The sequence below is a fragment of the Diospyros lotus genome, chromosome 4, assembly GCF_014633365.1.
Source record: "Diospyros lotus cultivar Yz01 chromosome 4, ASM1463336v1, whole genome shotgun sequence".
NCBI classification, from domain to species: Eukaryota; Viridiplantae; Streptophyta; class Magnoliopsida; order Ericales; family Ebenaceae; genus Diospyros; species Diospyros lotus.
The window spans coordinates 23,474,288-23,498,645 of record NC_068341.1 but is presented as its reverse complement, the minus strand read 5'-3'; the positions used below and the strand labels follow the sequence as shown (position 1 = coordinate 23,498,645).

General features: G+C 33.1%; 1 protein-coding gene across 5 annotated transcripts in view; it reads left to right on the top strand.

Moving 5' to 3' along the window:
* Positions 1 to 16,530: 16,530 nt before the first annotated feature.
* LOC127799373 (ubinuclein-1-like) overlaps positions 16,531 to 24,358 on the top strand; it is a 44,820-nt gene continuing 36,992 nt past the window's right edge. The window contains exons 1-5 of one of the 5 annotated variants that reach the window (XM_052333357.1): positions 16,531 to 16,661; positions 16,863 to 17,222; positions 20,029 to 20,115; positions 20,277 to 20,369; positions 20,502 to 20,578. In XM_052333357.1, coding sequence (XP_052189317.1) covers positions 16,998 to 17,222; positions 20,029 to 20,115; positions 20,277 to 20,369; positions 20,502 to 20,578 — 482 coding nt within the window. In that variant the 5' untranslated portion in view covers positions 16,531 to 16,661; positions 16,863 to 16,997. The other 4 variants (XM_052333361.1, XM_052333359.1, XM_052333358.1 and 1 more) reach the window with 4 other exon arrangements.

Here is a 24,358-nt window from a genome sequence, read left to right as displayed (position 1 = left end):
TAAGTCCAAAGAGTTTATTTTCTAACTTGGCCCAACACTTAAGGCCCAACCCAATTCACTTGAATTTAACTAAATTCACAACCCACATAGTTTATCCATTACAAATGGGTTTTATTTAATTTGTAGCTATCCCAAGCCTTTGGGTTTTTCATATTAGCCCCAACCCTATACATCCCTATACATTAAACTCAACCCATTTTATTAAATTCCCAACCTTTAGATTTCTTTATAATCCAAGATATATAAAAATATATCTATTCACCAAAATAAAATAAAATCATTAACCATGACATAGAACCAATAACAGGTCGTTACAATTATGGTGCTTAATAAAATAATTTATTTGCACCTAAAATATGAACACATAATATTAAAAGATGTTTTTCATCATCAAAACAATATCAAAGAGAAAAACAACAATCTCTCTCTTTTTTATGATGACAAAACTACTATGAAATACCCAAAATTCTCCTCCTTGCTTCTCCGGAAGGCCCCACAGGGGTTCACGTGTACTCAACTGAAATACTATTTCCACTCAGTCTAGATAACTCATCACGGGCTCATCCTCTCGTTGCCTTCCTCCATGTACCAAGAGTAACTCTTCCTCCCAGCGATGCCAAAACAAATCTAGTTCCCCAAGACTTGGGTCTAGCATCCACCATCTCGATTCTCCAGAATCCATGCTAAGGGGTTCCAAAATTTGCACGCAAGGTCGAATGTCAGCTCTCCTACCAAAGTAGACCATTCCTCACCAAAGCGCCATAATTGGAACACATACGCCTCATTACTAATTCGCTTCTAGCAATTCCTATGGGGTGTCAAGAATACTTACATATATATATATGCATATATAAGGGGGTTTTTTGACCTTGACCTCAAGTCAGTGGATTCTTGCCACGAGCACCCATTTCTGGACATCATTCTAATACACTTCTAATTTTTTTTTTTTTTTTTTGGACCACTAATCATAGTCCTAACTCTACCCATCACGCCTAGGTGTACAGAGACTCCATTTACTCCTAACCTACTCTCTTATACCAAAATTGTAAGGCCCGCTTTGAATATTCCCGTTTAACATAGGATATTCGAAAGAAGGTCATTACAGAGATGATATAGAACAAAATTGAACTCAACTAACAACTCATTTCATTTCTAGAGGCAAAAATTAAATTAAGGTTCAATTACATTTTCAGAATCTCATAACCCTAGGCTCGATGGCCATACAAAATAATAAGAGGCTCAAATGCCAATAAACATAATAGATTCTCATCACTATAAAATCTCACCAAATCACTAACTAGGATCTTTGAAGTTAGGAAGCGTCTTTGTACACCACTATCCTTGGACTACAGTCCTACTGGACTTGCCCCCAATAACAGTCTTTCTTTTAGCTGGAATGGCAAAGAAGATCAAGTGAGCCACAAGGCTCAGCAAGTTCAAGAAACAATGGACAATATATAGGATCCAAGAACATGATGACACCAAGAAGAGTAATCAAGGACTCCACAATGATATACAAGATTCATAATTCATGAATTTATCAATTCAACTTAATATATCATGTCACCATGTATCACTATACAAATGTGCATAAAATTTCAATATCATTATCAATTCTCACACGCTCGCAAGCCATCAATCAATACATGCAAGAGTGCATCATTTCATTATCAATATCAATTTTTTCAGCTCTCAAGCCATAAATCAAAGCATGCAAAAGTGCATAAGTTCTATAAAATCTCACAAATAAATATGGAGTCAACCTGCCGGGCTACGGCCATCTCGTCCCGCGCTAGGTGCTCTAGGGTACTCTTTCTCCCTCCGCACAAAATAATAGGTGCGCAAAACATATATATATATATATATGTAACATGTACATGTATGCATCATGTATGCATTTGCCAACCACATGTATTTAAATTCTTATTTCTCAATATTCATTCTTTCAACACCATTTACCCATACCAGGTATTTTACCACCATCAAATAATTCAACATATCTTACTTCATAACATTTACCTCGATTTAGATGTAAATTATAACACATAAATAATTTTGGGAGATGCTATTTAAGGTTAAATCTTGATTCACCATTTGAGGAGTAATATAGATTTAATATGTTATTTTTCTCATCGTAAAAATCTTCAATGATTCATTTAATAATTATGCTAAATTGACATTGATATGTATTTTGGAAAATTAAAGAGGGTATTTGGATTTTAGCATATATATTCAAATATGGGGAAGTCTATTCGGATGGGTTATGGCCTATTCGAATATGTTGGATGAGCATTGAGTGATATCTGGATGGCTAGAGGTGTATTCGGATGTCTCTGGGAGTGATTGAGAGTGATATCCGAATATGGGGTGATACATCCGAATCTTAGAAGTCAAGAATGTGATTGATATCTGGATGCTACAGTAGCGCATCCGGATGGATATCCGGATATGGGCTAAGACATCCGGATGCACCATGTTTCAGAAATTTAGCTTCGACAAGGTTTCGTATTTTGGGCATAACTTTCTCGTGCGAACTCTGATTGAGATGATTAAAGATGGTATGGAAATCCAAGAAGAAGATATAAAACTTTTATGTTTTGAGTTTTCAAAGATTCGGGTTTAATGGAGGTTTAAATTTGGCTTGAAGTTTGCTGCTATTGCGTTATATTCGAATGTGAATATATAATTCGACAACATTTGGTATTCTAGGCATATCTCTCTCATCTAAACTTCGATTGAGATGATTAAAGATGATATGGAAATATAAGAGAAAGATATACAACTTTTGTGTTTTAAGTTTTCAAATAATCGGGCTTTATGGAGGTCGAAAATGGGCTTGAAGTTGCTATCATGGTGAACTATCCAGATATGGCTATCCTTAGAGGGTAATATTCGGATGGGTTTATATTTATCCGGATGAGACACACACTCATCCAGATGTTACTCACATGGCTTCCCAAGACTCATTCGGATAATCCATTTTCTATTCGGATGACTGAGAAACGATTCATCAACTTGTTTACGGAGACGACGATTTATACATACATATATATATATATATAACACAAGTAATACCAATGGATACACCATTCCGAAAGAAGATTGGGGAAGATAATCCCAATGGAAATAATGACAATTTGAGATGATTCAAAGCTAGGTTAGAAGGGAATATAACTGGGTGTATATATGTATATATATATATGAACAATAAATTTACAGAGAAGGAAGAAGAAGATTAGTTCAACTAATCATCTAAATGCATACTCAGAACTCTCGAATGAAAGAACGAAATGAACATAAAAGAGTGGTGTGAGGAGAAGAACTTGCCTGATGAAGAATCCTCCGTTGAAGCTCCAAACGCAACAGACAGTGGGAGAAGAAGATGATGGACTATGAAAAAAAATGTTGAATAAGAAGATGCAAATGAAGAATGAGAGATGGCAGGTGGAAAGCTAGACGTTGGCAGGTTACATGGAAGAGGAAAGCTTCAGGCGCAACAGAGGTAAGAATGAGAGGGTTGCAGGCCTACATGTTGCATCCCCGTCAAATTACCTGATTGCCCCTCACCTTTATAGTGGTCAAAAGAAAGACCAAGGGCACTATTGACAACTTACACCTATTTTTATTTTAACTTTTCCTTTTTCTTATTCGCATAAAAATTTAAATTCCTTTACCATTGGGCCTAAGCCCAACCCAACTATTACATAGCCCACCTGATAAACCCATGGACTCATTAACTAATTAACTGAGGCCTATTTCATTATTTTCCAATTTATTAAAAATTATACCCATATACCTATTTTCACGATTACATGAACCACAAAATAAAATTATACAAATCTAAAATTATTTCTATGCCATCAAAGAGATTTATCATCAAGTATTAAAATACTTAAACCCACATATAAAATGTCATTAAATTACCATCAAGTAATAAAACACCTAGATCCATTCATACTATAATTAAAATTCTAAACACATCTTAATGGCCCAATTCATTTGGACTTTTCCCACATTTTTGAATTCCATGTGAATGGACTACCAAATTCTTATTTTCACTTACACTTTATTCCATAAATAAAATATATATATATATTTTCAATCCTCAATTAATTAAAGAAAAAATTTTGAGTCCATAATAAAATACCCAAAAATGCCTAGACCCCCTAATGGGTCATTACAAATGGGCCAAAACCTAACCCATTAATTCAACTCTTATTAATTAGGCCCAACTCACATAAGTCCAAAGAGTTTATTTTCTAACTTAGCCCAACACTTAAGGTCCAACCCAGTTCACTTGAATTTAACTAAATTCACAATCCACATAATTTAGGCCCAATCCATTACAAATGGGTTTTATTTAATTTTTAGCTATCCCAAGCCTTTGGGTTTTTCATATTAGCCCCAACCCTATGCATCCCTATACATTAAACTCAACCCATTCTATTAAATCCCCAACCTCTAGATTTCTCTATAATTCAAGATATATAAAAATATATCTATTCACCAAAATAAAATAAAACCATTAACCATGACATAGAACCAATAACAGGTCGTTACAATTATGGTGCTTAATAAAATAATTTATTTGCACCTAAAATATGAACACATAATATTAAAAGATGTTTTTCATCATCAAAATAATATCAAAGAGCAAAACAACAATCTCTCCCTTTTTGATGATGACAAAACTACTATGAAATACCTAAAATTCTCCTCCTTTTTGTCATAATTCAAAAAAGACATTGCAAAAATATTGAAAAGATTTTACCATTGACAAATGTCGAAATTGGGCAAAACAACAATTTAAGAACAACTTGGGGTAATATAAAAAAATTGATACTCCTCCATAATGCCTACATCAAAGATTTGAAAACAATTTTGACAATATCACTTTCCTTTAATTTAAGAAACCAATATGATTAAAAATTTTAGAAGAAAATTTTCAAGAAAAATCATAAAGGTAAACTTATGATTCAAAATCATCATAAACAAGGAGAGTTGAGAGATATAACACCAAGGATGAAATTTGAAAGCTTTTTACTCTTGGTTGGCAACCCTTTTTTCTTCATGCTTTGTCTTTGTATCTTCATTTAGATGTCAACCACACTTACAAAAATTATCTATCCATAAGATTTTGGCGCCAAAACCATTTTGGGTTCACCATTGTTAGTATTGAGAGTTCCCTTTGGAACCCATATTTGTTAATATCTTGTGAAATGGTTTCTGATAAAACATTTGTTTATAAAATGATTCCAATAGATAGAATGTGAAGCAAAGGATTTTTGTTTCCTTTTTGCTTTTTATCCTTACACACATTCCTATGAAAATTTCTTGGTATCATAACTTGTTTGGATTCTTGAGGATTAGCATGAGAAACACTAAAAAGCTTAGTTTCCTTAGGAATCAAATTTATTTTAGGTCCATAATAAGATTTCCTTTTTAAAAGGATAATTGTATGCAATGTGACCTAATTTACAACAATAAAAACATGCAATATCATGAGAGGTGTGTGAGCTCTTGACATTTTCCCTTTAAACATAAAAATTTTGAACACCTTTATCATAATTACATAAAATTGAAATCTTACCTTTTAAAATAGGTTTCTAATTCAAATCACTATTACAAGATTTCAATTGAGTTTCTTTCAAATCTTTTTCCATTGAAAACTCTTTATTAGAAGCAAACAAAAATTCATTTTTTGATTGTAAGACTTCCAACTCTTTTGATAAAAAATCAAGTTGATTTTGAAGAGTTCTATTTTTCGAACATAGTTTTTCAAAACGACCATATAACTCAAAAGCATTTAGTAACTTTTCTTTTGAAAATTCATTATCACTATCATCAATAACATAACTAAAAGTAGAGATTACTTCATCTTCTTCCTTAGCCATGAAGCACATGATTAGATTTGATTTTTTTTCTCTTGAGACATGGGAGCTTTCTTTTATACCTTATTTATTTTCCTTATGAAAGTCATCAACAAACTCACAACATTTGTTTGAGAGATATATTGAATCAGGAGTGTTCAATACATCTTTTGCATTAGAGCATCTAGAAATTTTAGCGTAATCATTCTCATTTAAAGTATGGTACAAAATATGCATAGCTCTAACATTTAAAAAAAAATTCTTTTTGTCATGTGTATCCCACTCAAACTTTGGTTTTAAAACAAATCCATTTTCAACAAAATTCTAAAAACAAAAATCAATGGATGCCATGAAAACACAAATTCTTTTTCTCCAAAAATCATAGTATGAGCTATCAAAATAAGGATCCATATCAATAAGATAACCTTCCCTAGACATGGAAACCTTCATAATTTCCATGGATCTCTTCTTAGGTTGTTAGAATTGAAAAATAAGGAGATAGGTTATGATACCAATTGTTGGGTTGGCACAAAGTATGGCACCATACACCCAAGAAGGGAGGGGGGGGCGATGAATTGGGTGTTTAAGAATTAAAAAAAAAATGTGAAAGTTCTGAAAGATAAATCACAAAAAGTGAAATGTAAACAAAAACACAATCAAAATAATGCTAGAGACACAAGAATTTTAGAGTAATCCGGCTAAACCCACCCTAATCCACTACCTTAGCTCTTCACTAAAATCTCCTACTTTACCAAGTAGACCTCTAGAATAAACCACTAGGAAATACAAACCTCCTACCAAAACTCGGTAGGACCTCTAGCTCACAAGCTAGGTAATACAATAGTGACTTAAAATGAATAATGAATCTAAAAGATAGCTCTCTTAGTTCCAATAATCTCTCAAATAAAAATACAAAGGTTGAAGCAAATATTACAAATGATATCTATAGTTTTTTTGAGAGAAAATATGAAAGTATAAGCACTTGTGAGAAAATGATTTATAACGACCTATTATTGGGTCTAAAAATATTTTTTCATTAATTTATGTGTGAAAAATGTGTTACTATTTGAGAAAGGTGTTGGTAATATTTTATGTGAAAATAAATAAATAAATAAAGGGAAATCAAAATTTTAAAAGTGAGATTATGTGTATATAGATGTGTATATATATATGATAATAGGTGTAAAGTGGATAGAAAAAGAGAAAAGTAAAATAAAAAAAAAGGTAAAATGACAAAAGAGCGCATGGTTATATATGTGAGTGTGTGCAATTAGGAGGGCAAATTTAGGAGAGCATAATTGGGGGTTGGGGTGGAAGACATTCCCCAAATTGCTTCTCACTTTCCTCTTCCTTTATTCCCTTGTCCCCTCCTTTCTCTCTCTTTCACTCCCTACCGATTAATTTTTTCATTCTTCTTCTTCTACTTCTTTTCTTCCTTTCTTCTTCTACTACTTCCTCTTCTTCTCTAGTTGGAGCCCAAGGAGAGTGAACTCTTAGGATTTAGTAGGTTGCTTCTTCTCCAAATTTAATCATCAATCAAGGCAAGTTTCATTCCTTCCATACCTTTCATTTTAAAGTTATTAAATTTTTTGTCAAATTGTGCATGTTGTACGTTTTGGGCTATAACTTACTATGTTTCTATCCAAATAGAGATCTATTTGTTGTGTTGTAAACTAGAATTCTTAAGATTCATTTTGATATATTACTTGGATTATTTGGCTAAGTACTGAGCTTGTAAGTGCCTTGTGAAATACCTACTCGAATCTAGAATTTTTGTTTTCGTATAATCTATCATTGCTCCGATTTTGGCCTATAACCTTCTGTGTTTATATTCAAATCAAGATCCATTTATTGTGTTACAAACTAGACTTCTTAATATTCGTTTTGATATATTACTTGGATTATTTGGATAAGTATTAAGCCTATAGGTGCCCTATGAAATACCTACTCAAATTTGGAATTTATGTTTCCGTGTAATCTGCCATTACTCCGATTTTTAGCCTATAAATTTTTGTATTCATATCCAAATTGAATTTTTTTATTTATCTATAAACTATACTTCATAGGCTTTGTTTTTATATATCACATGAATTGTTTAGTTAAGTTTTGAGCTTGTAATCGCCCTGTTAATCTCTATTTAAAATCTAGAACTTACTGTTTCTATGTAATTTGTCCATGCTTCGATTTTTGGGGTATAACTTTTTATTCTTATATCTAATTTGAGATCCATTTTTTTTTTCATAAACTAGACATCCTATTCTTCTTTTCCATATATTATTGTATGTTTTTTGTTACGTTTTGAGCCCATAACAACCATGTTAATCTTTGCTAAAAATCTAGAAATTTTACTATCCAAGTAAGTTACCTTGTTTCGATTTTTGGGAAATAACTTCTTGTAATTATTTCTAATTCTAGATTCATTTGTTGTTTCAAAAACTAGATATCCAAGGCTTCAATTTGAGTATATTATTCATAACATTCAGCTAAGATATGAGCCTAAAATAGACCTTTGAAGTTACTGTTCAAAATATGGAATTTTTTTGAAACTTTGCCTAGTTAATCCTTTTTGTGTTTGATATTCTTCCTATGATTGAGATGATATTTAACGTTGTTGATTTGATGTATTTTATTCAAAAATCTCAATAGGGTTTTGATTCACCCTATATTTCTTAAGGAATGATGCATTTCTTGATTAAGGTCTAGTGTTGTGCAAGATCTTGGTACTATCTTGGTGTACTTTTGGTTTCTCCCGGTTGTCGACTAATTATTTTTGTTTAACTTTTGTATGGCCTTAGTTATCATTAATAGCTAGGGTGTAGTCCATGGGTTAATCTTAATAATGGTTGAACATTTTGAGGGGTAAAAGCATGGTTATGGGAGAAAATTGATAAAATATTTATAATTATTCAAAAGTGTACATTTATGCATGAAAATTGATACATCATTTATGCATTGGGGCATTAGCATAGTATTATTATGAATTGATACATGATGAGGGGAAATTATTATGCATGAAAAATGCCATATGTGGGCATTGCATGGAGCATTTGGGGACATTAGACCATGCATGAAATTTTATATGTTTTCAAGTTGATACATGTGCATGATATATATATATATATACACATTAGCGCACTTATTATTTTGCGTTGCGGCTATGATCCATAGTTTATGGTTGGAAAGGAAATCAATATGGTATCAGAGTGAGTAGTGGGGGTGCTTGTGTGCACGGACTAGGGCCGAATCCCAAACTTGGGCTCAGTAAGTGGACTTCTTCACGGAGCAGGAGTACTACTAGTGGACCATGCTGGTTACATCCAGATAGACTAGGCATGTACTGCCAGGGAGAGGGGTAAGATTAATAGGACTTAATCCATAAGAAAAGATCATTAGCAAGATTGTGTATATATATATATGTTATGAGGAAAAACATATGCATAAGAGTGTGTAATGTTATAAAGTATAACATGGGTATGATTGCATGACGTGAAATAAATTTGTATGGGTTTACGATGGGATATAATATCTCATCGATGAGTTAATTAATAGTGAGCAAAGCACATTGTTTCTCTTCTTGTTACTTCTCTTATGTTAAATGAGTTCTTCGTTATTGCCTCATCGTTTTTGATCTTGTCAGTTTTATGAATCTTATTGCTATCATTTATTGTATATATATACACTTGCTGGGTCTTGTGGCTCATATTTGCTTCACATCATTCCAGGTAAGGAAAAAGTCATGGATGTGGGCATGTCTATTGGAGAGGATTCTTGTGGGTTAGTATGTGTACAAGGCTCTCCCAACCAAAAGATCATTTTGAGGGCAGCAAGAAAGGAAAGAGCTTAAGTTGTGTGTAGGTTTTTATTGTCCCTTAAAATTGAGTTGTAATGAATGGTGATGTAAATATTTATATTGGCTTATATTGCTTAATGAAAAGATGCGATAAGCTTTATTTGAGTTTATCAACACTTATATATATATATATATGTATATGTGAGAAAAATTTTGAGTCGTTTCATGAATAACTCTTGTATGCTCAAATTAATTCATTCTCTTCCATTAACCTTCTCTATGGCATGGACAAAAACGATTGATCGGAACACAACATTTTTTTAAGTGGTTTAGCTAATAAGCCTAGTCCACTACACCAAGGATTTTGAAAAGATCCACTAAGTAATTTTAGCTTTTAGGGATCAATTATAATCCATACATAATTTTTATAGGTTCAACTAAAATCTCCACTTTTCATAGGATACGTAGGAACCCCAACTTTTACAGGAGCAGATGTAACATCTATTTTTGCAAGCTAAGCAGTAACCTTTGTTTTTACAAGCTAAGCAATAACCTTTTTTACAATTAGCATTTCACATTTGGCTTAATCATAACTAAAACACTGTCTTTCAAAGGATCAAGTGTAACCTTTTACAAATTTTACAAAATTGTGAAAGGATTTTTTAAGAGAAAAATATAAGGTAATACAATGAATGTAGACATTCTCTTGAATACAAGAGAGTTACAAGATATGAATAAATAACCACTCAACTCTCTTGTTTCTACTTATCTGGTTTGAGAAGATCTTCATAAGACTTGACCAAATAACAACTTGAAATGAAAGAAGATGAGCATGAAGGATTATCACTCAAACAATGAATTTTAGCCATATATGAATTCGGCTTTTGCTGTGTCTAGGTTTAGATTAGCTCTACATTTTCTTGGACATCAGCTACCCAATTTCTTTCAACACTTAGACCTTTTATAGAACTTTTGAGATTTGGATTTTGCCTTGTTACCTACACATACTCATAGCTTCTTTTAATTTGACTAATAATAGTCAAATTAGGTAAGAAAAATATGCCTATTATAAAGATAATCATTTTGCACATAATGTATAAGCATATTTATCATCTTATTATGAGAGGACATAATCAGACTTCTAAAAATAAAGAGACAAAGTTCAAATGGTCAAAAACGATCCTTTTTTTTTTCTAAGTAACGACTATAATTTTTGAAATCTAAAAATCAATACTTGACTATCATATTGAGTTACTCGATTAATCTAGCAGCTTACTCGATTGGTTATATAATGTAATCGATTATATGAAGGGTTCACTCTAGTATGACCAAGTCATTACTCGACTAAATCAAAAACCACAAAGACCTTGCATTACTTACTAAATTACTATGTTAAGATTACTCGACTAATAAAAAATTTCACTCGAGTGCCAACATTAATTACTCGATTGCTTTTAGGATTAGAGACTTAGCTAGAGACCAATCAGTCTTCACTCGACTAACATAATTATTTACTAAATTTATAAAATCAATTAGTCGATTAAAAAAAATAATCTTTACTCGAGTAAAAAGATGCTTAGATTAGATACTCAATTGTTTTTTAAAATATATTGAGTAATACTCGATTGATTATATCAAAAGCTAGTCAATTTTTCATAAAGGTTTTCTCACAAGCTTTATAGCATACTAAACTAATACAAAATATACTCGACTATTTTTAAGAGATATATGAGTATGACATTCTTCAATTTAAGAGAATGATAAAATATTTTAAAAATCATCAATAAACTAAATTTACTAAAAATATATTTTTCAAAAACTATTTTCTCAATAAATCAAAATACAAATTTCTCAACAAGGAAGAATGACAAAAATGGAAGCAAGGCTAACAAAAGTAGAGAAAATCCTCTCTAGGCCAAGAAGATTCAAAATTGTACCTTCAAAGTTCACATGTCAAAAATCAACAGCCACTAAGGACCAAGTAGAAGAAAATCAAGCAACTGCTCAAGCTAAACAAGTTGCTTCTATGGCTCCTCCTATGGCTAACCAATTTAAACCTGAAAGAGATAATTAAGTTGGTTTCCTAGTTTATAAAAGAACCAAGGGACGAAAATTAAAATTTAGTCTTGATATTTGTACCAAATTTGTGTAACCCTTTTTTGATTAATGAAATTTATGTTTGTCTCTTTTAAATCTCTTGCTTTATATTATTCTAAGTCTTTCAAATGGAAAGATAATATTTGTAAGGAAAGAAAACTTAAAAGAATTAACCTTAAAAATAGGGGGAAGCAAATAATTTTCTCATAATATTTCTACACAAATTATTGAGTGATACAATGCTATCAATAGCAAGTGATATAATTTATCGAGTGGTATCACTTTCAACACAAAATATCAATTTTATCCCTCTCAAAATTCCAATAGTGTCTCAAAAAAGGGGAGAATATTCAATCCCAAGTCCACAAGGAATAAATGATGAAATGAGATAAGCTTTTAACTACCCTCTTAACCTTTTTGATCATGACAAAAAGGAAAAGAAGAATTGAGGCCAATTTTAAAGTTTTGTCATCATCAAAATAGGGGGAGATTGTTGAGTTAATGTTTAGATATGTTTTGATAATAATGATGATGATAAATAATAGAACAAAACTTTAATTATTAAACTTTAATTAAAACCAAATCAATATTCGAGTAAACCCCCATATTAAATTGAGTATATATCAACTATATATGTATTCTACTAGAGTAAATGTTTTTAGTAATCGAGTGAATGTAATGCAAAAGTTAGCGTTCAACCAACTTTCAAACCATCACTCGAGTATCCATATGTTAGCAATCAACTAAACAAATGTTTGGTCTTACTATAATCGAGGATCTCTCAAATATCTCTCTGTAAATCTTAAATTGAGTGATTAAAAAATGTATTCAATCAATTAAAATATTATCCAATCGAGTGAGAAAACAAGCCAAAATATCCAGGCCCTGTACTTGGATCTCCAATCAATTAAAAGGACCTAATAATTGAGTATTAGAAAGGTTGCAATGTGTCAATTCTCAAGCCTTTGACGGTAATCGACTAAGGTTTATGCTTAATCGAGTATCCTACTTCTTAGTCGAGTAGACTTATACCATAGTCGAATACTTTATGCAGAACAAAAAACAAGTCTCTATATCTCATTGTTAAATTGACTATCTTGTATTTAATACTTGAGTAATGACTTGACTCAATCGAGTACCATGAATGGTCAATCAAGTATCTTCATCTAAGGCATATATTCTAGTCGATTTAGAGGAACTTGTGATTTAACTAGTATTATTATGCAATCGAGTGTGTGGCTTAGTTGCATGAATTTGCTTGAACAGAGAATAGATCTTTATGTTCTAAATAGTAATCAACTAAGAAATTTGTGCAGTCGAGTAAAGCTTATGCCTAATAGATTATTTCTTAATTAATTCGCTCAAGTAAATGCTAAATCTAATTGAGTATCCTTATTTTTCACTCGAGTAATTGTTTGCTGAAATTAAAAAATATAGCCATTACACATCGCACAGTTTTAACCGTTTGAGCTTTTTTTCATACATTTAATGCAGTTTAATTACTCTCATTAATATAGAATGAAAAATATGTTTAGTTATGTTGTGCAAAATGCTTAACCTTTGCATATGTATATTTGTAAAATATTTTGACTCTTATCAGTCAAATCAAAGAGTAGTTGAGTATGTAGGTTATTGAAGATCAAATTTAAAGACTCAAACCTTTTATAAATAGGTCAAGACATGCATGAGATTTGGTTATTGTTTTGGAAGCCAAATTATGCTGATAATATGATCGTTTGAGTGATTGATCTTACCTCTCATATCCTAGAGACACTTAAGCCACTACCTAGTGATGCTTCTTGAAGATCTTCTAAAACTATAAACCTTCAAGAGATGAGTGTTTTTGTTCTTATTCTTTACACTTTTCTTGTATATTCCCCTGTGAACTTTATTTCTTATCATTTGAGAGATATCCTGTAATACCTTAAGAGCCCAAATGATGGTAGTATATATCAGGAATAAGTAGGGAAGAAAAAAATATTAGCTGGATACCTTTTGGGATGAATGTAGGCAATGAACTCTGGGGTTAAGTGTGCTTGAGATGGGGAAGCTCAAGGATGGGTGACTCCTTGGGAAGTTTGCGTAGGCCTATCAGGGTAAGTTGTTTAGGTCCTTTTTATCACTTGATACGGGATGTTACAGGTGGTATCAGAGCCGGTCCTTGAGCCTCTGAGAGAGGTAGTGGGGCAAACCTCAGCGAGGACGCTGAGTCCCTAAGGGGGGTGGGTGTAGGCACCTTAGGCGAATCCCATATCGGCCATGCAAATGGGGGAGATCTGGGACCGGTTGTAAAGTCACATGACGAGGATGTCATGTGCTTAAGGGGGGGAGAATGTAATACCCCAAGAGCCCAAATGATGGTAGTATATATCGAGAATAAGTAGGGAATGAAACAATACTAGCTAGATACTTTTTGGGTTGAATGTAGACAAAGAATTCCAAGGTTAAGCGTGCTTGACTTGGGGAAATCCAATGATGGATGACCCTCCTGGGAAGTTCGCATAGGCCCATCAGGGTAAGTTATTCCGGTCCTTCCTATCGCTCGATGCGGGATGTTACAAATGGTATCAGAGCTGACCCGAGTCATGTGTTAGGACCGTGTACTAGCCAAAAGCTGGGGATACTGGACTGGGGACCGTGTACTAGCCCAAGGCTGGGGGTACTGGACCGGGGACACTGGACGGGGGATATTTGGGACCAGTTATAAGGTCGCATGACGAGGATGTTATGTGCTCAAAGGAAGAGAATGTAATACTCCAAGAGCCCAGAAAAGAGTAGTATATATCGAGGATAAGTAAGGAAGGAAACAACACTAGTTGGATACCTTTTGGGCTAAATGTAGGCAAGGAACTCCGAGGTTAAGCGTGTTTGAGCTAGGGAAGCTCAAGGATGGGTGACCCCCTAGGAAGTTCATGTAGGCCTATCAAGGTAAGTTGTTCCGATCCTTCCTATCGCTCGATGCGGGATGTTACAGATCCTTTGTTGTGAGCTTTATTTCATATTTCACATTCAACAAAGTGATTGTAAGGGTTATGATTTATCCCATGAAAATGTATGTAAGGTTGTTGCATTGTCCATAAAAGCATAGGCTATTGCTTAAGCTGTAAAAGCAGAAGTTCTATTCTAACTCAATCTTGAAAAGTTGAGGTTCCAACTTAACCTTTAAAAGTCGAGGTTTCAATTTAGCTTGTAAAAATTGAAATTCCAGTTGTTCCTTAAAAAGCTATGTAATGGTTATAATCGATCCCTTGAAAAAACTATCCATTTAGTAGATTATTTAAATTTTTAATAAGAAGTCAAGATAGTGGATGTAGGCATTTTGACTGAATCCTTATAAATGTTGTGCTTGATGTTTGCTTTTTGTTTCTATAAGCTTTCGACTTTTACATGTTGTGCATTTTCATTTCATAACTCAAACATTGTTTTTCTATCATAAATATAAATGTTTTTCTTTTCATATGTTAGTCTTGAAATCATAAATATTCATCATTACTAATTTACTTTTTCAACAATAGTTTTCAAGATGAATGAAAACATTTATAAAAAGATTTTATGCAATGATTTTCAAAATAAGAGAATTTTTTTTTTTTTTTGAAAACACTCAAAATTCACCCTTTCTTGGGTTGGGTGCACACTCCCGCAAGAACTTTCAATTATGATCCTTACTAATGATATTCTTGCTAATTCTATAGGAAATGTGCCAAAATAATGTTAAAAATCAATCTAGATTGATTATCCCACACATTGGATGGTAGAAATGTCTGGCTGGGGAAAAACATGCGATAATAGTATCGTAAAAATTTATCTAAATTAAGGGTTTTCTTATTCTTACATCAAATAAAATATTTTGTAAAATTGATTTCAATTATAGAAAATTGGGAATGGTCACTTTATGAGTAAGGTTTTACTATACATAGTAATACTAAGAAAAATGATGGTTTATTTGTAAGTGCAGAAGTTAAAGAGTCATGAGTGTAAGTATTGGATCTTAAATAATAAAGTTTGGCATTTATTGAATTTGTATAAATATATTTTTGTCTAACGAGGGTTTTTAACTTTGGTTTTTAATCAATGTAAGAGAAAATATCTAAAATTGAGAGTCATGATGACACCACTTCATAGTTAGAAAAAGAGCACTCAAACTAAGTTCAAGGTTTGGGATTGGATCTAAGCCATTCTCAAGTGTTAGGGTCACTTCTCAATTTGGTGGGATATCTCACTCTTCCAACAAAAGTGGTCCATCTAATCTCTGATTGCCAACAAAAAAGGTGGAAATAGGCAAAACCAGAGACAGGTAATAATAGAGTGCAAACTTTGGAGACACAATTGGACACAAGTGCAGACTTTAAAAGAATTGATGACTTTCATTTTCAATAAGGTTCGGGGGATATGCCATTAGACATTAGTCACAGTCCCCTTTAGCATAGCTTAGTTATTGATTTTTCTTGTAAGTATAAAGTTATTTCTTCATATTGATATTTTTAAAAATTTACTCTAATAATTAGAGGTAGTAAATATTCATTTAGTTATTATTATGATACGTATACAAAATTTACATAAACTTTACTTTTACTTGACTCAAGTGGAGTTAATGGTTCATTAAGATAAGTTTTAAGTCTTGTGGGCCTATAATTCATTAAGATCTCACATTTTTTTTAACACTTTTATATTCCATAAAAAACTTAAGTCACAAATCAAGAAACCAAACTTATTTGACAATCAAAACAGTCTTTATATATTTAATTGAATGTCTTTTATGAATTATCAGAATTTATGAAATAATAATATGTGTGGAGAATATAATAAGAATTTGAGGAAGAGAAAGAGTGATTGGAAATTGAAAACTAAGAAGAAAAGTAGGATATAGAAAATCACAGAAATAGGGGTTTGGGAATTCAAATGTGGTATGGTATCCCTTTGTCAGTCATTTCGCTGAAATTTTCTAGTTTCATTTCAATCTCAAAATTTTTCTTTGCAATTCCCTGCGAAATTAAGATTGTTGAAAATGTAACTATGAGTTTGAATTTTTTCTTATTCTTTTGATCTTTACTTAGGGTTTGGGATTTCATCTGTTTGGCCACTGAACAAAATTTCACCAAATTCAGGATTGGGGCTGGTCAGAATTAGATCCCAAATCGTTTTCTTGCTCTGGTTTACCGTTTGGTTCAATTTTCCCAGAAAAAAAAAAAAAAAAAAAGCAAAAGGAAAAAAAAAGCCCTAGTTGCATCTTCTTCCCGTCGATGGTGGAACAGCAGGCGCCCCGCGGTGGCGAAGCAGCGGGGCCTTCTTCGTCGCTCGTGACGGCGGCCGGCCGGCAGAGGTTTATGGTGGAGCTGAGACCGGGGGAGACCACAATCGTTTCTTGGAAGAAGATGGTGAAGGATGCTGGGAAGGCTGATCAACTCACCGCCATCCCGTCACCGGCATCCATTTCTCGCCCCGTTTTCGAGCCTCGCTTGGCTCCGGTAAGAGTTAGTTGAGTGATGGCAAGCTTGAATTATTCTCTGGTGTTTTTGTTTTTGTTTAATTGTGTACGTAACTTCATTTTCTTCAATCTTCATGGTTAAGTATGTGATCAATTCCTTGATTATGGATGGATGAATGTTCAATGTGAAGCATGTTATCATTTTCCGTAGTTGTTGTTGCGAGTGTCTTACCTCAATTTTGATTTGAATTGACTGTGTTGCGGAGAAAAACATGTTCGAGAATTGAAGGTTAATTTAACTGACGTTGGTTGAAATCAGAAACAAAGTTGGTCGACAGTGCAGCGCGGTATTAACTACAATACCAATGTATGTGTGCCTGGTGAAGATACAACAAAATTATTTGAAGAATAAGTTCCATGTAGGTGTGTCGATATTTGTTTTTTAGGAAACAAGTTGCGTAGAAGAGATTTCTGGACCAGTTCTGATTACATGAGCAATGTACTATAACTGAATGGATATCAAGCTGTTTTCTGTTTGTAAATTAGCAATAGATAACTCCAATTGAAGTCTTGAATACTGAAAATTTTGGGATTTCCTCGTTGGAGCTAAGTTGTTTAATACAACATTGGAGGTCCAATTGAAATGCTGCATGCTTGTGGCAGTTCCTTGTGGGAGCCATGTTGTAGAGTTGATAGCATTTTAGCTTTGGAAAAGTGATGGTTTTACTCGGGCATGCCTCTTTACTATTTTAGATGCATGATCAAATCCAACTGGTGTCTGTTGGTTTCTAATTGATTTGTTGGTAATACTTGAAGTAGGAAATACTCTTTTCTCATAGGTGTATTTGATAGTCTGATAATTGAGTTTGAGCGTCATGATTAAACATAGATTAGCTAGTTTTATTGGATATTTAGCAAATTAAGCATGGAGTTGCTAAAAATCATTGCTCATAAAGTAATGCACTGATGTGGCAACCATTAGTGCATGACTGGCAGCATTTGTTCTTGGGTCATGGATGAAATGTTCATTTTTGGATGGATGTTACAACCAGTTACATGGAAAAACCATTGTTAAGTTAAACTTCTGTTCAACTTTACTAAACTTGTGCTTCCATATTTGAGTGTGTGAAAAGTTGTGCTTGATTGCAGTGGTTGAATGAGCTATGATTTTCTGCAGGTTGTTCTGGACATAAGAATACATACTGATCTTGATTGTTGTCATTTTCAACTTAATAAATTTATAGCTTTCCGGTGAGCCAGTGAGTCATTGAGTTAAAAGAATTCCAAGGGCTTAAACTAACAACTGAATGGTGGCTTTTGAGTTTCCTTTTGCTGTGCAGGCTTATTCAACAGCCTGGACATTATATTTTTGTTCCTTAATACTGCAAATCAATTGAGCACATAACATGTAGAGCTGTAAACTTGCATTTCTTCATGCTAATGTTGATTTATAGTTAGTAAATGAACTATATGGAGCTGGGTTTTGATTTTCTCCAATTTTCTATGAGGTTAGTGGGTATTGTGTATGTCCCTGAAGCTACTTTAATCACTTACTCAACTTAGGATAGTAGTTTTCATTGACACTTTTATGTTGCATTAGGCATGATAGCAATTTTAATATTGAGCTTTTGTGTGAGCTTATGGCGTTTGATGCTTTATATGCCAATAAGTGCATGGCCTGTTTCTTTGGATTAGTTGTTTAGGATGTAATAATTGCTTCTTTATTATCATAATCACAAGCCTTAATCCCTGGTTGGTTAAATGAATTATAGCTCCTCATCTCTATTAATGGCCATGTCTTTTGTAAGGCCATTATATCTCATGTAAAATCTAAGAGTTTCACATAGGGTCCCACTCTTCAACAACTCAAAGCTCGGATTGACTACAACTCATTCAAGGTCGTTTAGTAAACAAGGCAAGCTTGAGCTTTAATGTGCTCAACTCGTTTGTGCTTGTGAACAAGCTCGTTCGTGGCTCATTTATGAGCTCGCTTATAAGGTTGTTTATAAGCTAGTTTATATGCTTGCTTAGAGTCTATTTTAAGGTAGTGTTTGTTAACCAAGATATAGATTGGAAAAAGTGGGATATAGAAAACATTCCAGACAAAAGTGCTTTCCATTGTGTTTGTTAAATTTATTTGGCGAACCTTGAAAAAGAACTCACGTGACTTCTTATCTGGGTTTTTTCAGATAAATTTATCTTCCCCTCCCCCCCTCCAAATAAATTTATCTTGGTCCTTACAGATAAAAAAAAATGACGTATGTGTCCTCCAATGCATTCTAAAAAATTTAATAAACAGTTTGATAGAAATTTTAGAATGCTTCCTAATCTTATCTTGACCATTCCATATCTTGGTCCAGAAAGCATTCCAACCTTATCTTGATACAATCTTATCTTACTCATTTTAACAAACGCTACCTAAAATAATGTGTGTTGTTTATAGTTGATAATTTTTGTTGCTATATTATTTATATTATCCAACATTTAAAAATACATTAGAATATACTAATTTTATATGTTCTACATAAACAAGCCTAAAATCAAGCTTATTAATGACCATTAAATTTAAAACTTATGAAAAAGGTTGTATGAAGTTCGTTTAAAGCTTGTTTAAAATTTGTTTAATATAAATGAGCTAAGCTTGGGCTTAGGCTCAAGCTAAACAAACTTTTAAATAAACAAGCTAGAGCTTTTGACTCAAGCTTGGGCTCGAGCTTGAGCCTGATAAAATTCTTAACAAAGAAGCCTGAGCTTTTATGGGCTTGGCTCATTTGTAGCCCTAGTTTCTCACTTTGTTTTCTTCAGTCTTCATCTACTTACTTTTCTAATTGTTTTTTCCTCTTCAGGGACAACCTGCTGAAAATGAGGCAAAGGATGCCCCTCCGGGTAGTCGTTTCAGTGCTGTTATTGAAAAAATAGAACGCTTATACATGGTATGCACTATTGAATATTAATATCTATAGAACGCTTATACATGATCATTGATCACTGTATAAAACATTAATAGATGCAATGGCTTTCAAATATATATATTTATATAATCTTATGTCATCTGAAATTCCATAGGCTAATTGTGAGAATTTATACTTCCCAGGGTAAGCATAGTAGTGATGAGGAAGATCTTAATGATGTTCCCGTTGATGATGAATATGATACGGAAGATTCTTTCATAGATGATATGGAGCTGGTTGGTTTCTTTTATCTCTTGTCTGTAGGTTTTGCATGGTTAGTTTATCTTGGGCACTACTTTATTTAACAGATCTGATTTTAGCTTCTTCTAGAAACACCATTTTAACATTTCTGTTTTGCTGTTCTGCAGGATGAGTATTTTCAGGTTGATAACTCAGCAATAAAACATGATGGGTTCTTTGTTAATAAAGGCAAATTGGAACGCATGTGAGTTTATTGTTGCAATTTTCTTATATATACTGATAATAATGTCCCGCTACCTCTAGGTACAGATAATCTACTTTTTATCTATTTCTCTGTATAAGTGTTCAAGTTAGAATGTTAGTTATGGGTATGGTGATTATATCAGTTCTTTCTAGTTAATATAACTGTGATGATCTGTCCTTTAGAAAAAATGCATGTAAGGACAATCTTTATATTTGCAATTTCCATGGAGATTAACAGTTGTTATATTCCTCTCATTCTAGTTGACTAATGCCAGAAACCTTATTTTTTGCATTCACTCACTTTTGTATAATTATATTAGTACATAAGGGACAATGTACTGTAGCAAGAGTAATTTCCTGTTTGATAATACAAGTAAGCCATTAAAACTGAACCCTTTAAGTTGTTTCACAATTCAATGGTATTTGCAAACTATAAGTATTGTTTAGATCTTAAAATTTGCAAACACTAACCTGGCACTACTTTCTTTTAAGACATGAGAACTGCTTATGTTCTAAGAATTGTCAAGTTATACTGGCAGAATGCTTGGCCACTCAGTATAGACCTATGGTCCTTGATATCTGTATCAAAAAATGGAGGAAAAATGACAAAAGGAAGCCTAAGAATCAGATGGTGTGATTTAAAAGGTGAAAAAGAAGCTATTTTCAAGGAAAAAGTATGCTGCATAAGACATTGGACTAACCGAATGTGGATTGAAATGGATAGTGGAAAGGTCTGGAGTAGCTAAACAATGGAATCTATCTCCTTGTTATGATTAATGGAAAGGTCCTAAGATAGTATTTATTGATTTCACAAAAAAAAAAAAAAAAAAAGAGCCTACGATAGGGTGCCTAAAGAAATCTTGTGGAAGGTCTTATAGAAATAAGGAGTATAGATTACTTATATATGAGGTATTATGGACATGCATCGTCAAGAAGAAATGTGTGGTAGGACTTATAAAGTAGATATTAAGACTTTCTAAATTACAATTAAGGATTTGCATTGAGTATGCACCTCTTTGCTCATCTTATGAATGAGACTCACAAAGTACATCCAATATGAAGTACTTTGGTGTGTCTATTTATAAGCAATATTGTATTGCTGGATGAGACAACATAAGGCATGAATAATAATTTTGATTTACGAAAAAACAACTTATAAAGGTTCTGTTAGGACCCTAGCCCTAACTTGTGATTTCCTTTGAAGATAGAAATGGAATTGAGGGAGAAATAGGGGAGGATGAGATAGAAGAAGGGGGAAAACTGAGAGATATGAAGGAGAAATAGACAGCAAATAGAGAGAAACCGAGAAAGAGAGAAACTGAGAGAGAGAGTAAGGGAAAATTGCAGAGGGAAAGAAAAATCTTTAATTGTCATCCATCCATAATCTCGGCCAAGAGGTGTATGGCTTTACAAAGCAGTTACCACTTCTCCACTACAGGTAACTGTTCCTTAATTACTCCATAATTGACGCTAATATGAAAATAAAGGCAATAACTACTCTTTTGCAAAATAATACAATCTACAGAAAAAAAGAAGAAGAAGAAAATAAATAGTTGGTTGTGACATTCCCTCCCCCTTAAAATATTTCTTATCCTTGAGAAATCTCAACATCTCACCTCACTTCTTCTTCCTATCCCTGCTTTCATTATCCAATTCATCCTTCCTAGATTGTAGGGTGCAGAATCCTTGACCTTCATGTAGTAATCACGCCAGTTGGTTTTAGCAGTAAGTATTCCAATAGCAACCTTTTCTGCCAAAACCAACACCAAAAATTGGTCTACACCACTTGGAATGATAGAAAGACTGTCATATTGGTTAAGATCAAAAAGAAAAACAGCAGTAAGATATTCTCCTCCTGGAATTATCTTAACCTACTTGATGCCTACTTGAACCAAAGCTACGAACGACACAGCCTTCTTTGGAGCAGACAAAGAAGCAGTATTCTTAGAACCTTCTTTCTCAATCTCAAGAAGTTGACATCTTTCAATCCTGAAGATTGATTGTCTGAATCAATCATCTCATGATAAGAACTTCTGAGATAGTTATCTTGTGCATCTCTTTCCAAAACTTCTCCTTTTAACGAATCAGAGTATTCCTTAGAAAATAATTCAACTGTAATACTAACCCGAAACTTCTTTGAAAATTGAATCAAAATCTTGTGCAACTTTTGGTTGATTTTAGCCACTTCTTTCTCTAGTGACTGCATAACTTCTTGAGTGGTAGTGTTGGTGTCAATGTTCGTGAGGGTCCCTTCTGCCATTTCCTCAGTCCAATTCTTTTAACTTCATTCTGACAACGACTGTGATTGCTTCCAGTAACTTGGTAACTGCCTCTAAGCCACTTCTAGAAATCGGTAACTACCTTTGATCTTCTCCCAAAAATTCGGCTTGTCTAACTCGCCTTCAAAAGTTTGGTCGGGAATGCCTAAATCCAGCCAAGAATTGGACTGCTCTGACACCAATTTTTCAGGACCCTGGCCTTTGAAGATAGAAATGGAATTGAGGGAGAAATAGAGAGAAATGGGGGAGGATCAGACAGAATAAGGGGGGCAAAACGGAGAGATATGAAGGAGAAATAGACAGCACGTAGGGAGGAACAAAGAGAGAGAAAGGGAGAAACTGAGAGAGAGTTTAAGGGAGAATTGCAAAGGGAAAGAGAACTCTTTAATTATCATCCATGCATAATCTCAACCAAGAGGTGTATAGCTTTATATATAAGCTATCCACAATCTTTACAGAGCAGTTACTAGTTCTCCACTACAGGTAATTGCTCCTTGATTACTCCATAACTGACACTAATATGAAAATAAAAGCAATAACTACTCTTTTGCAAATGAATACAGTCTACAGAAAATAACTAGCTGGTCGTGACAATTGAATCTTTAAATTTTGAAGATTTTGGATAAAGACACTAGTGGAGAATGGAATTGGACTCCACGTTTGATGAGTGTATTAAGTATGCAGCTAGAAGGATGGGTATGGATATAGATATGGGAATCAATATGAGATACAATGATTTGAATAAAATAAGGATATGCATACATTAAGGATTCAACAAAGAATAATACTTTTTGTTATTTTAATAGTACCATCTATGAAAACAATAATTGAAAATACATAAAAATTATCAAAAAGGAAGTGTCACTAATCCAAATAATAATTCAATCTACCTATAAAATATATAAAAAAAACCCCCACAAAACCAACAAAAAATACCCTTAAATCCATAAAAGTGATATACAAACATAATCCAATATATAATCATTAAAAAAGAAAATGTCATTCAACATAATAAAACAATAACAATATACCAAGTCTTAATCCCATTAGATGGAGTCGGCTACATGATTCTAGCTGACTGATCATCTCTATTTAACATACAACAAAAATTGCATGCCTTAACTCAGTAGGTGGGGTAGGCTACATGAATTCTAGACCTATATCCATCTCTATCCATGGCCATAGTTTCTCTACTGTCATTATATCCTATTTCATGTTTAAGAACAATTTTTTTTTTTGTTTTCTTTCCCTCTTTGCTATAAACTTTCTTAATTTTACCCATTAGCCTCACAGATTCACCCATCAATCTTCCCTGTCCAAACTATCTTAATTGCATCTCCCTTATGTAATCTTCAATAAACATGACTCCAACCTTGTTATATATCTTCTCATTCTTGTTTTGTTGTTTCTCATATGATCAAACATCTATCATAACATTTTCAACTCAATTATGCTTGTATTTTGAATGTATTTGGTATTTAACAACCCAACGTTTTGAGCCA